This window comes from Zingiber officinale, chromosome 3B (genome assembly GCF_018446385.1).
Source record: "Zingiber officinale cultivar Zhangliang chromosome 3B, Zo_v1.1, whole genome shotgun sequence".
Taxonomy (NCBI): domain Eukaryota; kingdom Viridiplantae; phylum Streptophyta; class Magnoliopsida; order Zingiberales; family Zingiberaceae; genus Zingiber; species Zingiber officinale.
In genome coordinates, this window is record NC_055991.1 from 30929907 (window position 1) to 30947102 (window position 17196).

The 17196-nt window shown below is 43.5% G+C and overlaps 3 protein-coding genes across 4 annotated transcripts; 2 read left to right on the top strand and 1 right to left on the bottom strand.

The window, feature by feature from the left end:
* The first annotated feature begins 721 nt into the window (after window positions 1–721).
* LOC122056298 lies at window positions 722–5674 on the top strand. 2 transcript variants are annotated; one of them, XM_042618196.1, is made up of 7 exons: window positions 722–1735; window positions 2775–2872; window positions 2984–3008; window positions 3115–3235; window positions 3360–3494; window positions 3787–4987; window positions 5142–5674. In XM_042618196.1, the coding sequence occupies exons 1-6, from the start codon at window positions 1357–1359 to the stop codon at window positions 3989–3991; spliced, it is 963 nt and encodes a 320-aa protein (XP_042474130.1). In that variant the 5' UTR covers window positions 722–1356; the 3' UTR covers window positions 3992–4987; window positions 5142–5674. The 2 variants fall into 2 exon arrangements, with proteins under 2 accessions (XP_042474130.1, XP_042474131.1); XM_042618197.1 differs by having other exon boundaries at window positions 5167–5674.
* LOC122056299 (putative invertase inhibitor) lies at window positions 4256–4938 on the bottom strand. Its single transcript, XM_042618198.1, has one exon. The coding sequence runs from the start codon at window positions 4936–4938 to the stop codon at window positions 4339–4341; it is 600 nt and encodes a 199-aa protein (XP_042474132.1). The 3' UTR covers window positions 4256–4338.
* A 651-nt stretch (window positions 5675–6325) lies between the features above and the next one.
* LOC122056300 (pectinesterase-like) lies at window positions 6326–8573 on the top strand. Its single transcript, XM_042618199.1, has 3 exons — window positions 6326–7153; window positions 7308–7682; window positions 7750–8573. Exons 1-3 carry the CDS (start codon window positions 6571–6573, stop codon window positions 8430–8432), a joined length of 1641 nt encoding a protein of 546 aa, XP_042474133.1. The 5' UTR covers window positions 6326–6570; the 3' UTR covers window positions 8433–8573.
* Window positions 8574–17196: the final 8623 nt, after the last annotated feature.

Sequence of the window (17196 nt, forward strand, 5' to 3'; positions counted from 1 at the left end):
CGGAGCCACTTTCTTGTTGAGCTTTGCCTGACTTGAGCGTCGGAGGGTCGTCGCCGAGAACCCCTTCCCGGCCCGACTTCTGTGCAGGTTCGCCGGAGCGCTGTACGATCGGTCGGAGGTCTACGTCATCGACCCGGAGAATGCCACGTGCCCAGCGTTCGTTGATTCAGCATTCGGATAGGATCAGTATATTTTTTTGGCCTATGATAATAGATATTATGATGGATATAATAAGATCTGAAATGCCATTAAATGACCGCACCTTGAGAAAAATTTGGTTTAACCCACTTAGTTTGATCCGAACAAATACCGTCAATTTTAATTTTAGTAAAATTTAATTTGATTTAGTTTAATCTAATTTTATTTTATTCTATTTAATTTAATTCAATTTTATTTAATTTAATCTGATTTAATTCAATTTAATTAAAAGGAAAAAAATTATTTAAATTTAGTTATAAGGATATTTTTATTATTTTATAATAATATAAATTTCTTATAAAAATAATAAACACCAAATAATCAATCTTATAAATAAAAGTTATATACATAATATATAATTCTTCGATTGAATATAATAATATAATATTAATTTAATTACGTTACATTATAAATTTTATGACAGGACGTTTCCAAATTTAGAAAGAATTATTATGTGAATTTGTTCGTTGGATTCGAATAAATGTAATATAATGTTGTTCAGAATGAGAAAATTCGAAAAATATGACGTTTTTCTTTTTCTTACAAAAACAGATGTGGATTTGTTGCTTCTCGGCTCTCTTCGATTCCGGCGCTGTTCGAATCCAAGGAGTTGCTTGGTCTGCGGCATGGAATCTGAACCCTAAAAAAAGGCAAAAAGCAGAGGCCACACATCAACGAAAGGTACGCGAGAGAAACGGAGCAGCAGCAGCGAGAAAAGGGCGTGGTTTGGGGTGCTCTTTAATCGGATTTCTCTTCCCTTCGCGCCATCTAGGATCCGGTGTATCATCTTCTTCTTCGATTTCGTTTTCCTTGATCCGGTTTGGTGCATTTTCTTTCGTGGCTTGCGATTCAGTGAGCCTTCCCTGCTGCCTCTATTTGATGTTTCGTATCTCTCTCCTTTGATGTCGCAAGTAGGTTAACGTATTGTTGTCGTCTATTTGGGACTTCATCTCTCCTGTGTGTTTGTAAGATTCCTTGTGTTTTATTCTCGTTGGCGGTATCATCTGATTCAAAGGTGATGTTTTCATTGCCAGTCTTATAGATCCGATCGTTGTTGTAATATACTTATGGAATGTGGCGATTGGCATGTTAAACCGAGAATCTCTGCGATCGTGCATTTCTCTTTTTTGATTCCTTCGAAGTGATTATTGTCCCTCAATGGCTTTGAATAAGCCTTTCCTTTGTCCACATTCCTGTGGGCTCAGCCAGATGAGGGTTGGTAAGGAGGGAAGGCGATCTGAAGGGAGGTTTTTTGTTGCCATGGACATTGGTTCTGCGGTTGGTCCTTGCAATGAATTGAGCTTGATCAGCAGTTTGGAACACCATGATGGTGTTCCTCGAAGAAAGGATGGTAAAATTCTGAAGTGGCATGCTTCGGCACCCTTCTGCCAAGTTCGCAGTTCTGAAGCCTTCCTATCAGAGGATTTGAGGTTGAAGTTGGTGGATCGGGATGGATCATCGAAACATGTAAATCATTTTGGATTTCTGGGCCTTCCAGGTGGTGAGAAGTTGATTGTTGCCGTCGATGTTGATGAAGGTATTCTTAATTAGCTCAAAAGACATGGGAATTTCTGTTTTGCCTTTGTGTATTAGTATATGTGTTATGATTTCTGTAGCAGTTATCTTGCATGAGGGCTCCTGATTTGAGAAGCCTAATGCATCAGCACTAATAATCCAGTGTCATTTGGATATCTGGTGAACACACCAACAATATTCATCCTGGTTCTATGGCAAGATCAACATACTAGGTCCCATCCAGACTTGTTGGGGAGGAATTGGATTTTCACAACTTCCACTGGCTGCTTAACTGAGTTTTTCAGTTTTGAAATAAGTCAGATGCGCATTTAGATATAAATTACAACATTACCAGCTGAACATGGAAGGAGAAAATTCAGTCTTAAATTGTTGCTTCTGCATGTGTAACTAATTGGAAATAACTACTAGAAAATCAACATGATATTGCATTGAATAGAAAGATCTTCCTTTTTATTTGCGTTTAAGTCTTGTTTCAGTACACTTAACAAACGAGACATTTTATCTCCATTTCTTCCCTTGGTATATTAGGTTGGCCCTTTGGGCTTAGTTTTGGGTGGAATTCATTCTTTAGTTTTTTTCAAATATTAAAAATAGTTGTTTTCTGTAGCTCTTTTCAAACACTATTGTACTTTTCATGTATCCTTGAATTTTCTATCTGTACAAGAAAACTGTTAGAGCATATCATGAACTAAAGTCTCTATTGACAATTAGATGTATGAGTACCTAAACCACACTTCATAACTTAGTTTGCAATAGCTGAGTTAAGAACTTGCTTTGGGATCTATAGTGTACAGGATTGTTAGAGAGTTCTGATCTGTTAGCTTCACTTTACTTTTCTTATGCATGTAACTTGGCTAATATTACTAGCACATTCTTTATCTAAAATAAAATGGTTACTTGTTATCATTGAATGTTTTGTGTTATCACTGTTATATGCACCATGTTGCTTTTGATTGTATGCAATCTTGCTCTATTGATGTTGGTATCGCCTATTGCATAGTTCGAAGCTGAATCTACTCTCCTGTCTTTATGATTTTCAGTTCTGGGAAGCTTTCTTTCAGCTTTGAACAAATTTATTGCGGACCGCTACTCCTCAAATCATTCTGTTGCAGAGTACTTTGTGTACGAATTTTTTAAGGTACCATATGAGCTAGATGAATTGAAATTGATTTAATTTAAGCTTAAGTTTTAACATGTGAAAGAATCCAGAAAAATTGCAATGCCTTTATAATTCATTTCTTATCGACAGATCTGGAAATGTTCTCGAGCTGAAGGTAATCGATCCATGTTCTTTTTTTTTCTTCTCTATTTTGTTGACTTGGAGCTGTTTATTCTTTATTTTGAGATGCATCATAGTTTCCCCTTCTTTTTTCGTTGAAGCCGATATCCGTGTTCATGAATTCTTTAAAACTTCCTACTTCAAATCTGGCATTTTCCCCATTCCCGGTGCTCAGCATACTCTCCGTAATCTTTCTACTTTTTGCAACCTATCTGTGGTAACGTGAGTATTCTTTAATTTTTTTTTCTTGTTTAGTTCTTTATAACTGAGTTGTGTGACCATCTGTATCATATGCGAATTGATTCACTGTGACAACTACGATAATTAGTGTTTCTTTTTTGAATAGTTCTCGTCAGAATGCTATTAAGGATCACACACTCGAATGGATTGAAGAGCATTATCCAGGCTTGTTTCAGGAAATTCACTTTGGCAACCATTTTGCTCTAGACGGAGTATCAAGGCCAAAGTCTGAGATTTGCAGGTTTGCTGGAGTATCTCTTCTTATTCTTATTGTTTTCTCTTAATATTCAATGGAATTAAGGGGAGTTTGGTTTTCTCTTAGTATCTGTCAAGAATATGCTGTCGATATAACCCCGATAAACTTGAAGCATAATGGTCGCTCCTACTTTCATCCCCTTCACGCGAAATGAAATAGAATTCGCTCTCAGATCATGAAAATCTTGTCTTTCTTTAATTTGTATGACTCTTTGTAACATTTCTTATGTTTCTTAGTCTTCCATTATTCCTGAATTCATAGACTTAACTCTCTGCAGATCTCTGGGAGCACATGTCCTGATCGACGACAATCCAAAATATGCCCTTGAATGCGCAGAGATTGGCATCAGGGTGCTACTCTTTGATTACGACAACTCGTATCCTTGGTGCAAGTCGTGTTCGTCGACTTCACATCCATTGGTGACGAAGGTCCACAACTGGCAAGAGGTAGAGTTGCAGCTACTCTCATGGGTGCCCAGGTAGACAACAACACAACCTCCAAACTTCGACCCTCAGTAGCAACTATACCACCATTCCTCAGGATATGAAGCTCATTTTTTTTCTACATTTAGTTATATTTTGGAAAATTAAAGTGAAGTCTCTGCATTGTACGCAATACGAGATACATGGAAGAATTGGAAACTTTGTGAATACTTGGATAGAACGACCTACAAGATCAATAACAATTTGATGAATTTTTGAATTTTTTAGTGGATTTTTTATTTTTAATTTTCATTGTGTTCCTCCTTAAGCTTAAACTCTTTATAGTTTATTAACAAAATGCACAGATAATAGTTCCATTACGAGTCAAATTAGTACAGGCAATTGATTTAGAGAGCTCGTGAAGTAGAGCCATGGAGGAGATTGGTGATGGCAATGGAGATGCTGCAGATCTTGAAGAAGTAGCTGTTCCTCTCCGTCAACGGCGACCGCAGCCCGGGCTTGTCGGCGAACGCGCTCTCGCAGGTGTCGGAGTTAGTCATGGCGCCGGAGACGAGGTCGTTGACGTCGTCGTAGTCCCTGCGGCGGAGGGCGGCGGCGGACTTCCGGAGGCCGTCCACGGCCTCGCGATACTCCTCGACGCAATCGCTGAGGCACCCCGCGGCGTAGGCGCCGCCAGTGGCGGCGGCGGCGGCGTGGCGCTTGGAGAGGGCCTTGGCGAGGGAGACGGTGGCCCTGGCATGGTCGAGGCCGACGTCTAGGGAGATGGACGCGAGGCCGCGGAGGTCGGCGCGACGGCTGCCGGGGCGGGAGGCGAGCGAGGCGACGCAGACGTCGTAATACAGCGTACGGTTGCATGTGGAAGCGATGAGGCCACCGGCGGCTACGGCGGGAGGAGTAGGAGGAGCTGCGCAGTCGGAGACGGCGACCACGCCGACTGACGACGCGGCGAAGAATGCGAACAGGACGAGCAGAGGAGAAGAAGCCATGGCGATGGGAATCTGACGCCTAACTCTCTCTCTCTTTGAACTGTGACGGGTAATTTTCAAAACACCCCAACTACAATACTTTTTTTAAAAACATTCCCTCCCATTTACTCTTCGAAGGGAACAAATACATAGTTTAACACTAAGATAAAAAATATTAAAAATTTTAGGACGTGTTTCTATAATGTCCCAATTAAATCTAACAGGTCGGAAGTTGGCATCTTCTGGCAGCTCCTTCCCGCCGTAGGAAAAGCACAAAAAGGGGTGGCGGTCTTTTCACTTCGCTCACGTGAAGAGATGAATTATTTGCTCCGTCTAACAGCCTGTTTACTAGAGGAGATCGAAAGCTGAAGAAGATGGATCACGAGAAAAACACGAAATTTTCATCTGATCGCTCAACAAACAAAAGGGTTGAAAGACACCGTGCAATAATTGGATCGATTCGATTGGAAGCAGCTTTCAGAATCTCAGGCACCTTCCATGTCGCTGCAATTATTCGCACGCTTATAGAAGTAAACTATCAAGAATCTCTATCCAAAAAACACAGTGCTGAATAATGCAAGGCATGCTTCACTGCTTTAAGGATCTCCCTCGTGCTCCATATCTTACAAGGTCCCCGATCACAATGTGAAGTAGAGTAGTAGTTTGAATGCATGATCTAAACTGGTTTTGAGATAATGCAAGAAGTTTCCATAGTAGTAAAAAAAAATGGAAATAAAGCTTGTTTTAGTTGGGATAATTATGATAGTTTCGTTGGATAAAAGTTAATCTAGATGCTGAGGAAGAGGGGTAGATTTGAGTCTTTGTCTGGCTGCATTAGTTTTTGTGAGGTTAACATTTTTATAATGGTCATTGAGTCACCATCTACTTTGAAAAGGAGATTATCCAATGGCATTTGCTATATCAAGCTTTAGTTATAATGGAGTTAGATCCATTCATTCTTAGTTTATTGTCGCACGAGAAGGAGGATCTAGAGAGAGCAACTAGTGGAAAATGACAATTGGTAGACGATGATAGTAGTTCAAATCGAACACAATGCTTCAAATGATGTACAACCGTCGACCGACCGATCCACAACTTTGGTGTGCCTAACCAAGTCACCGTGAAAATGGTTGGACCGAGAAGCGAGCTGAGTATTGTGACTGTTCACGGATTTGGATTCAGTAGCTCAGGTTCGCTGAGGGCCTACAAGTTGTAATGTCTCGCACAGTCTCTATCACCATTAGCCACTCACGACCAAGCTTTTGATGCTTCGCAGCCAGCCAACCAAAGGCCACATCGTAGTGCTCAAAACCTTTAACTCTTCTTCCAACTTTTATCGCACCATCGTAGTGCACATCCTCTCTCTCTCCCTCTCTGTCTCTCCCGTGAACGATCTCATCATTCTCCACTTCGCATCAGCTCCAATTAATTTATCGGCTACTACGATCGATCGCCATTGCTTCCCTGGCATATCAGCCACAATTCTCGAGTGGAAGACTGCGTGGTCGGCGATGGCACCAGTTGGGCGGTGGCTCGTGCCTTCCTTTTCTTCTCTTCCTTCTCGCTATTTATAGACCCGCCGATCGATCGTAGTGGAGCAGGATTTACCGGTTTTTAGCCTCTTTTTTTTTTTGGGTAAAAACACGTGTAGCAATGTTGTCGAAGGGAGCAGCTCTTCTCTTCGTGGTGTGCTCTGTGATTCCCTTGGCGGTTGCCGCGGCGGTGTCGCCGGCGGCGGCCTGTAGATCGTCTTTCTATCCGAAGCTTTGCGTGGCCATGCTCTCTCCGCTGCGGTCCAGGACGTCGAGCCAGTACGAGTACGGGAAGTACTCGGTGCGGCAGGCGCTGCGGCAGGTGCGGCGCACCGCCGCGCTGCTCGACGGTTATCTCGCCGGCAGGCTGGGCGGCGCCAAGGCGCACCGCGGGGTCGGCGGCGGAGGGGCGTTGGGGGATTGCCGCGAGCTGGCGGGGCTGAGCGCGGAGTACCTGGCGGAGGCGCAGGCGGAGCTGGGACGTAGGGCGGCGCGGCCGGACGCGGCCGCCGCCGGGCGGGTGCGAGCGCTCATGAGCGCCGTGGTGACCAACCAGCAGACGTGCTACGACGGGCTGCTGGCGTCCCGGGACGGCAGCTTTCCCGAGCTGCAGGGCTCCCTCGCGAACGGGACGCAGCTCTACGGCGTCTCCCTCGGGCTCGTCAACACCGCGCTAGGTCGGAGCTCCGCCGCCGGAAACGCAGGTGATCATCTCCTACTCGCCTTTGAAATTTTGAATGCCGCGCGTACTCTGTTTTGGGACCCAACTTTCTAAAAAAGAGCCAACTTGACGCCATGAATCGCCTCATCTTGTACAGTTGAGTGAGAGAATTTTCTAACTTTCCTCTTTGAGTCCAGGGCCGTCGTCTTCCGGTGGTCAAACTTCACCGCCACCGGTCGCATCACCGTCGACCTCCGGGCGGAGCCTCGTCGAAGAGCTCAGCCAGATGGTGCCGGTAAAGCTATCGCAGTCAGGGCTGAGGGTAGCCCAAGACGGGACTGGCGACTTCACTTCGATCTCCGACGCCGTCGCCTTCGCCCCCAACGACACTGCCGCCGCCACCGCGGGGTACTTCGTCGTCTACATAAGCGAAGGCATTTACCACGAGAACGTGGTCGTCCCCATGAACAAGAGGAATCTAATCTTGATCGGGGCGGGCATAAATCGAACAGTGATCACGTCGAATCACAGCGTCGGCGATGGGTGGACGACCTTCAACTCCGCTACATTCGGTGAGAATCCAATAAAATCCATGATCCAGTTGAAATTTGAAGGATTGATCGAAGTGTTACTTTGCAGCGGTTAACGGGGAGAGGTTCATCGCAGTCGGCATCACCTTCGAGAACACGGCGGGGGCGGCGAAGTACCAGGCGGTGGCGGTACGGAACAGCGCCGACCTCACGATCTTCTACCGCTGCAGCTTCCTCGGTTACCAGGACACTCTCTACGTGCACACCCTCCGCCAGTTCTACCGCGACTGCGACGTCTACGGCACCGTCGACTTCATCTTCGGCAACGCCGCCGCCGTCTTCCAGAACTGCAATCTCTACGCGCGCGTCCCTCTCCCGGGTCAATCGAACGTCGTCACGGCGCAGGGCCGCACCATGCCGGAGCAGGCCACCGGGATATCCATCCACAACTGCACGGTGAGCGCCGTTCCCGAACTCGGCCGAGCCGCCAAGACCTTCCTAGGCCGCCCGTGGAAGGCCTACTCGCGCACGGTCTTCATGCAGTCGTTTATCGACGGCGCGGTGGACCCGGCGGGCTGGCTTGAGTGGAACGGCGCCTTGGCGCCCAGCACCATCTACTACGGTGAGTTCCAGAACTACGGCACCGGCGCCGACACAGCCGGCCGGGTGAAGTGGCCTGGCTTCAGCCTCATGAACTCCGACGACGCCTTAAACTTTACTCTCTTTAACTTCACCGCCACCGACGCATGGCTGTCGTCTACAAGAATTCCTTACAACAGTGGCCTCTTGTAGAGCGATCAATTCCTGTAATCGATGAAGAAATTAGGAATCTTGGAATCGCCATTTGACCGCCCAATGTGGCTGTGATTAAATGTCTATAAATCTCTGGACAAATCGAGCTCTGTTCTTAATTTATCTTTGCTCTTGTTTTTACTTTGTTTAGTTGTTCATTAGATGGACGAGGCTCAATAGCTGGCTGACCGCCACAGCCGCGTGCTAGTAGACGTGCATCGACGAGTTTCCCACCGGCGACCGCCGGGGATAGGCCGGCAAGCAATGCGATGGCCATCGTGAGAAAGGTCTTGCCTTTTTCACCTATGCTGCATGGTTCCGGCCTCCGTTCCGGGAGGAGAACTCCGGCGAACTTTGACGGAATATAACGGAAGCGGAGATTTGAAAAGCTACTTCGGGTGCACTATCTAATTGGCAGGCAAATAGGATAATTATAAATTAATCGAACATTCAAGAATAATTTTAGTATTCAGTTCAATACACATTAAATCAATTAAATGGATAAAATTGGATAACTTATTAAATTAAATAAATAAGACTATTCAATTTATTAATATTCATGAATAATATTAATGAATAATATTCATGAACACCATATTTATTGATAAAAGTCATATCAATATACTCAATAAATAAATAAATAAATCTTAAAATGAATAAACAAATTTAATTTACCAAACTCATTAACTTTCAAACAATCAAACAAGTTTAAATTAAAACTTCGATAACATCTAAATGAACCAAGTTTAGATTAAACTTGAATTTAGAGATCGATAATATCTAAATGAACCAAACTCAAGCTCATAAAAAATAAACTTAACTAAGCTTAAATAATCATTTTAAAAACTTGGTTCATTTTAAGCTCGACTTGATTTTACTCAATTACTTTTCAAATAAACTTAAACATCCCAAAGCTTGGCTCAACTTAACTTATTTACAGCTCTAGATAGTGAGTGATACCACAGTCCCCTTCCAACAGGCAGATTTGACAGGCAGATTTGACGACCCAAAACCCGATAATCCATTATTATTTGAGAGACAATAAAAGAAGGGTTGTTATCTCTGCACTACTAGCCCTTCTTTCCCCATGAGAGTATAGTATTTCCTTTCGATTTGACCGTCCAAGAGGTCTATTGATTGGTATTTGTTAAAATAACTAGACGAGAGAAGAGATAATAAAACAAACTTCTTAATTAATTTGTCCATGAGATATATAATATATAGAGAGAGATATTACATACTTGGTCAATTGATAAAATAATAAAAGGAAACTAGTTAATTGATTTATTCTAATAATTACCACATCTTAATCTTGATTTAGTTTGTTGAATAATTCTCTTTTACCTCCTGACAAATTCAACGAGATATTTCTAACATTGAGTTTGCTTGTTAGCTTATTGACACTTTGTTTGGATAATGACTTAGTAAAAATATCAGCAATTTGATCCTCCGTAGAAATATAAGAAATCGATAATTGTTGATTTGCCACACGCTCTCAAATAAAATAAAAATTAATTTCCACATATTTTGTATGAGCATGAAAGACTGGATTTGCTGTGAGATATATTGCTCCAATATTATCACATTAAATTTTTAGTACAATATTTAATGCAAGATGAAGTTTAGAGAGAAGTGATTGAGGCCAAATAATTTTAAACGTTGTATTTGCTATAGCTTTATATTCTGCCTTAGTGCTTGAATGAGATACCGCATGTTGCTTTTTTGAATTCCATGAGATAAGGTTCCATCTAAAAAATATTATATCCATTAGTACAGTGTCTATCTTCAGGAGAATTTACCCAATCCGTATCATTATAGGCTTGTAAATTTTGAGATGATTAATGATATAAAAGAAGACTATGTAAAATAGTACCTTTGAAATAGTGAAGTATTTTTTTTATATTATTCCAATTTTATTTAGTTGGAGCATATATGAACTGACAAGCACGATTTACAATAAAGATAATATCAAGGCGTGTGATAGTTGTTGGTGCAATTTTTCAAGGTCAAGTTTGATCAATATGACTAAGCTTGAGTTAACTCAAATTTGAGTCTTGATGTTTGACAATGAATGGAAATTACATGTGTAATTGTCTGTTTGAGGAGATTGTTAATGTAATTCTCCTCTAATCAAGGTTTGACCAGTTTGATATGAAGAAGAGTCAAATAGGTCAAGGTTGATCGTATGTTTGACTGAAAAGTTTTAACTAGAGGTTAGGCAAGGGCAAGTTCAACAGGAGAGTTGACAAAAAAAAGAAGGGTCGAGTAGGTCAAGGTTGACTGGATACTTGACTGGAAAGTCTTGGTGAGTGAAATCAGGTGAAAAACCCTGGTGAGTGAAATTAGACAGTTTGAAAAGCCCTAGTACGTGAAGCTAGATGATGAAAAGTCCTAGCGAGTGAAACCAAACAGTTTGAAAAACCTAGTGAGTGAAGCTAGGTGATGGAAAGTCTCAGTGAGTGAAGTCAGGTAGTTGAGAAATCCTAGTGAATGAAGTTAGGTGATGGAAAGTTCTGGTGAGTGAAGCCAGGTAGTTGGAAAGCCCTAGTTGTTGGTACCCTAAGGTAGTTTTGATGTGATCAGCCAAGTTAGGTTAGGTTCTGTTTGTTGGAACCCCAAGGTTGTTTTGGTGTGATCAACAAGTTAAGTTAGGTCCTACGTTGTTTCTAACCTGATGTCTAAGTGTGCAGAAGCTTAGGAGCACAGGTACTCGAGCGGAAGACGCAGCTAGCGAGAAGGACGGCACGCGGTGCGTCCGAGGGACGAGGTGCTGCGGAAGAGTACACCGCCGGACGAGAAGGAAGTGCGCGCGGTGGTTCCGAGGTACGAAAGCCGGAGCGGAAGATTGCTCGGGGAGCAAGAGATGCAGCTAGCGCGAAGGTCGGCACGGGGTGCGACCGAGGGACGAAGTCTGCGGATGAGTACGCTGGTAGACGAGAAGGGACAGCGATTTCCGAGGGACGAGAGCCGGAGCAGAAGATTGCTCGAGAAGGCCGGAAGATGGGTTCGGGTGAGCCCTATTCCGGATGTCCGAAATCACCCAAGCAAGCGGAGCCGAAGTGAAAGACTCGGACCCAGGCGAGCTGAGCCAGAGAGGAAGAAGCGGACCAAAAGTCAACTGGTGTTGACTCTGTCCGGGCCGCCCGGAGCTGTCCGGGGCGCCCAGAACCCTTCCGGGCGCCCGGAAGTGACTTTTTCACAGGATCGAGCTTTGACTCGATCCAACCGTTGGGGGATAAACTTTATCCCCCCAGGGCGCCCGGAACCCTTCCAGACGCCCCAACCAAGGCTATAAATATAGCCTTGGTCCAGAAGCTTTTCAACAATCACGATCATTCTATTTCCAAACACTTGTATGCTTTAGTTGTAGTTAAGCTTCTGTTTTCTGTGCCTAAACGCTGTAAGAGGCTTCTTCGCCTGAAGGAGTTTTTGAGCTTAATCTTCCTTGGATTAACAACCACATCGATTGTAACCAAGTAAGCATCTGGTGCCTCGTCTTTTCTTTTATGCTTTTATTTATCTGCTTAATTCATTTTTCAAGTGTTAGCTTAATCGTTCGAGGAAGGGTTGTTTGTTTTTAATTGACAGGTTATTAACCAACCCTTCTAGCCGGCCCAACGGTCCCACACTGTTGTGTTTAACTTTATGTCTAAGTGTTCAGGAACTTAGAAGCACAGGACGTCGAGCAAAAGACACAGCTAGCGAAAAGAACGGTACGGGAGAGAGCCGATGAGCTTGGTGGGTCTGAGGGATGAGGTGTTGTGGAAGAGTACGCGGGGCAGATGAGAAGGAGGCGTGCAGCGTTTTTGAGGGACGAAAAGTCAGAGCGGAAGCTTGCTCGAGAAGGCCGAAAATTAAGTTCGGGTGAGCCCTATTCTGGATGACAGAAATTACCCAAACGACCGGAACCGAATGGAAGACCCGGACCGATGCGAGCGGAATCGAAGTAGGAGACTGGGACTAGAAATCACCCAAAAGGGCTGATTTTTGGCCTCGGGATGCTCGGACCAATCCGAGGCGCCCGAAACCATTCTGGGCACTCGGACCCCAATTTTTATCTAGTTCAACGTGGCATTTGAACGTTGCATTGGGGATAGATTTCTATCCCATTCCAAGCACTTGGAACCTTTCCAGGTGCCCCGAGCAGGGCTATATAAGCAGCCCTTCTCCCAGAAACTAAGGAGAACAACTGAATAGTCTGAAACAACACTTGTACAGTTCCTAATTCTTGTTTAAGTTTGTTTTGTGAGCTTTGAATGCTGTAAGAGGCTTCTTCGCCTGAAGGAGAAATTAGTATGCTTTAACTTCCTTGGATTAACAACCTCCCCGGTTGTAACCAAGTAAAATCTCGGTGCCTCTTTCATTTTAGTTTCTTCTTTATTACTTATGCAAGTGTTCTTTTAATCAAGCTGTAAATCTTAAAAAAGTCTTTTTGTTTGTTTAATTTGTGTAAGGGATATTCACCCCCTCTCTAGTCGGTCGCCAACGGTCATAACAAGTGGTATCAGAGCGAGTTCACTTTAGGAGAATTAACCGTCAAACGAAGCACACAAGATGACCGGATTGAGCATCCACCCACCGAAGTTTGAAGGGTAATTCATGAGGTAGAAAAAGGAAATGGAGGTATTCTTTAAAATTGATTTTAAATTGCTTTTAATAATGAAATTAAGTTTTGTAGCACTTGAAGGTAAGGAAGAATACCAGTGGACGAAGAAGGTGTTGGTGCAATATTCCCTAGGTCAAGGTTTACCTTGTTGACTGAGCTTGAATTGACTCAAGCTCGAGTCTTGATGTTTGGGTTTTAATGTTTGACAATACATATAGACAACACATGGAGATTGCAGGTGCAATTGTTCATGTGGGGAGATTGTGAAGGAGAGTCAAGTAGGTCAAGGTTGACTGGATACTGTTGGATCGTGAAACGTCGATATAGGGGGGGTGAATATCGATTCGAAAAATAACGTTGAAAAAGAGTTAAGGGCAGCGGGATTAAAAACAATAGACAAATGAACATGGTGTTTTTACTTCGTTCGGAGCCTGTGAAGACTCCTACTTGAAGGCCCATACTCCGTGAGTACTTTCGTTGGGCAATTTACTAGCAATTCGAAATGATAATTACAAAGGCAGTACAAGAAATGCTAATAAACAGTAAAACAAAGCTATACTGACAGAAGGAAAACTACAAGGACAAGAGCGCGTTGTCGGAGCTTCGTTAGCGTCGTTAGAGCGCAGAGCAGCAGAGCAAGCAATCTAAGAGTTCTGAATTGATTCTGAAGCTCCACCCCTGGGGCTTCTTTTATATGCTGCTCCGGGCACCCTGGTGCGACGTGGCAAGTCTAATCAGCGAACTCCACGTGGCGACGACTCGGCTTGGATAAAACTTGCCTCCGGGCGCCCGGACCCCTCTTCTCCAGAAAGTCCTTCTCCTGCAAGAAAAGGTTAGTCCGAGGCAAATATATCCTACAACACAGATTGTTAGCACAACTTTATAGATAAGCAAAGTGAGTATGAATTAGCAAAAAGAGTATGATTTAGATTCCGTCTTTTCGAGATCGGAATCTAGTCACGATCTCGACTTAGATATCCGAAATGGATCTAAGCCGGATCGACGCCTAATGTTCCCTTCCCGGGAACGCGTCCTCGCAGTCACTCCCCTCCAGTGACTTACCTCACTTACCTGCCAGACGTCCGGTCAGCCCGTCGACCCGTCGACCCGTCTGGACTTCGTGCCAGCTATCCGGTCAGCCCGTCGACTTAGCTGGACTTCGTGCCTAAGCGTCCGGTCAGCCTGTTGACCCGCTTGGACTTCGTGCCAGCTATCCGGTCAGCCCGTCGACCTAGCTCGCCTTCGTGCCAGACATCCGGTCAGCCCGTCGACCTGTCTGGACTTCTCGTGCACACTCGATCAAAGTGTTAGACAACAACAAACTAACTTAACTTGATTTGTCATTCATCAAAACCTGGGTTAAATCGTTAATGCTAACCGCACCAACAGATACTTGACTGGAAAGTCCTAGTGAGTGAAGCTAGGTAGAAGGAAAGTCCTGGTGAATGAAGTCAGGCAGAAGGAAAGTCCTAGTGAGTGAAGCTAGGTAGATGAAAAATCCTGGTGAGTGAAGCCAGGCAGATGAGAAGTCCTAGTGAGTGAAGCTAGGCAGATCGAAAGTCCTAGTGAGTGAAGTTAGGCAGAAGGAAAGTCCTGGTGAGTGAAGCCAGGCATGGAAAATTCAGGTGGATCAAGGTTGATCGGACACCTGGTGGAGATAAGTCCAAATGGGTCAAGGATGACCGGACACTTGGCACGAGGAGAAAAGTCCAAGTAGGTCAAGGATGACCGCACACTTGGCACGAGGAGAAAAGTCTAAGTGGGTCAAAGGTATTGACCGGACACTTGGTGAGGGAGTCCTGGCAGGTCAAGGGTGACCGGATGCTAAGCATGATACACCAACAGGTCATGGTTGACCGGATATTGGTTTAGGGGACTTTGGACTTGGTTTTGGGTAAAAACCATGAGCTGGATCGATCAGCTGATCGATTGGCTCATGCCCAATCGATCGGCTGATCGATTGGGTAAGTCCCCGCGATAAGCTTCCTTCCAATCAATCAGTGGATCGATTGGAAAAATTGACGATCGCACAGAAAGCCTCCCAATCGATCGACCGATAGATTGGGAGCCTCCAATCGATCGACCGATCGATTGGGAGCCTCCAATCGATCGACTGATCAATTGGGAGCTGCGATTCTGCGCGATAAACCTTGGATCGATCGATCGATTGATCCAAGTAATTCCTAGAGAGCACAGAGGCGCACTGGATCAACCAACCAATCGATCCAAAGCCTCCTCAATCGATTGGGAGCAATCCAATCGATTGGGATTCGACTGTTGGCGTCGTATTTAGTTGTTGGTGAGCGTTTCTCTCAGAAGATCTTCCACGACTTCGATCTTTTCTCTACAGCGATCTTCACAGCTTTTCCACAGAGCTCTCACGCCAGTTCTTGAAGGATCTTAGAGGCACATCCAAGTCAAGAGGCGAGAATACAGCAAGAAGAAGAAGCTAGGGTTAGGGTTTTTTGTGCAAACGGTGTAAGCTTTCCCTTGTATTTGCTTCTCTTTGTATCTTGTTGTATTGAGAGTGTTGTAGGGCTTCTCCGCCTTGGGTAGTTATCGTAAAGGAGTGTTTTATTAGTGGATGGTGCGTGAGTGTGTGGATCCTTGGACTAGTCACCTCTTCTTGAGGTGGATACTAAGTAAATCTCTAGAGTTAGCGTTGTTGTTTGTGTTTCTTGTATTTCAGCTGCACATCATCCCAAGAAGCGAGCAACGACGAGCACGAGATCGCGACGAGCTATTCACCCCCCCCCCCTCTAGCTACTTTTCGGTCCAAACAGAAGGAGCAGGTCGACTTCGTGGTAAATTGCAAAGCAGAATTCCATCTGCTGAGCGTCCTACCGTCATAAGAAGTCAACCGGATCGACGTCTATAACTCAGTAAAGGAGCTTTGGGATAAGTTCCTTGAGCTACACGAAGGGATAGAGCCAAGTATATTTATTAAAATGATTATTGAGAGTAACATAATATTGGAAACCTTCGTTAGACAAAATAGGTGTAGGGCCCCAAACATATGAATGAATTATTTTAAGTGAAAAATTAGAGACATGGTCGGATGAAGAAAATGTAGCTTATGACTTTTATATTCCATGCATGCCTTATATGAATGAGATGGAGAGCTGGTAAAGATAGTAGATAAATCATATCTATTGATGATTGACTGAACAATGTGAAGAGAAGGATGACCAAGTCGAGCATGCCAAGTTGGTTTTATCTATGTGTTCACCAACAAAGTTTTGATTGAAGAACTTTGAAGATAGTAGAGGTCATTTTTGATTCTCCCATTAAACATAATAACATTTGTTTCTTTATCTTTTATAAGATATGTTAGGATGTATACTAAAAGTCTAGCTTTTGGTATAAACATTTATCTAGAAATAAGAATTACATTGGTCAAATGTCTACATTTATGATAAATGTAGTTGTTCAATTAATTTATATTGTAGATAACATGGTGTGTGGTGTCACACACAGAGGATCATGTTATCAGTACCTTATAAATTATAAACAGTAGCTCACGACCAAGATGGAAAGGAACAAACCATTGGAAGGTCGTAGTGTAATTAGGTATTAGTTTATCTTAACTATATAATTACACTAGTACACTTAGAGTGTATTGAGTAGGACCATTAGAGGTCGTTTCTTTTTATACTGACTTTATAAAGGAACAAAGACCTCAGTTATTATGGAAGTGTGTGCTCTTAATCCTAATATAATAACAAGTACATATATTTGATATTTATTTCTTTAATTTATCAATGGGTGAGATTTAATTCGATAAATCAATAAGTCCGATAAGTTGGGAAATGATATCACTTATAATGTGTGTTGTTGATTATAGAAGGAAACTGTGTCCTAGTGATCTAGGTTGAGAATGTCCCCAAGAGGAGCTCATAAGGATTGTCATGTTAAACCCTGCAGGTGGACTTAGTCCGACATGATAATAAGGTTGAGTGGTACTACTCTTGGACTAAGATATTAATTAAGTGAGTTGTCAGTAATTCATTTAATTAATGGACATTCATTATCTTAAACACAGGGAGACTAATACACTCATAATAAGAAGGAGCCCAAAAATGTAATTTGGGATTGGTGCGGTAGTTCAATAATAGTTCTCTAGTGGAATGAATTATTATTGATAAAATTAAGTTGTGT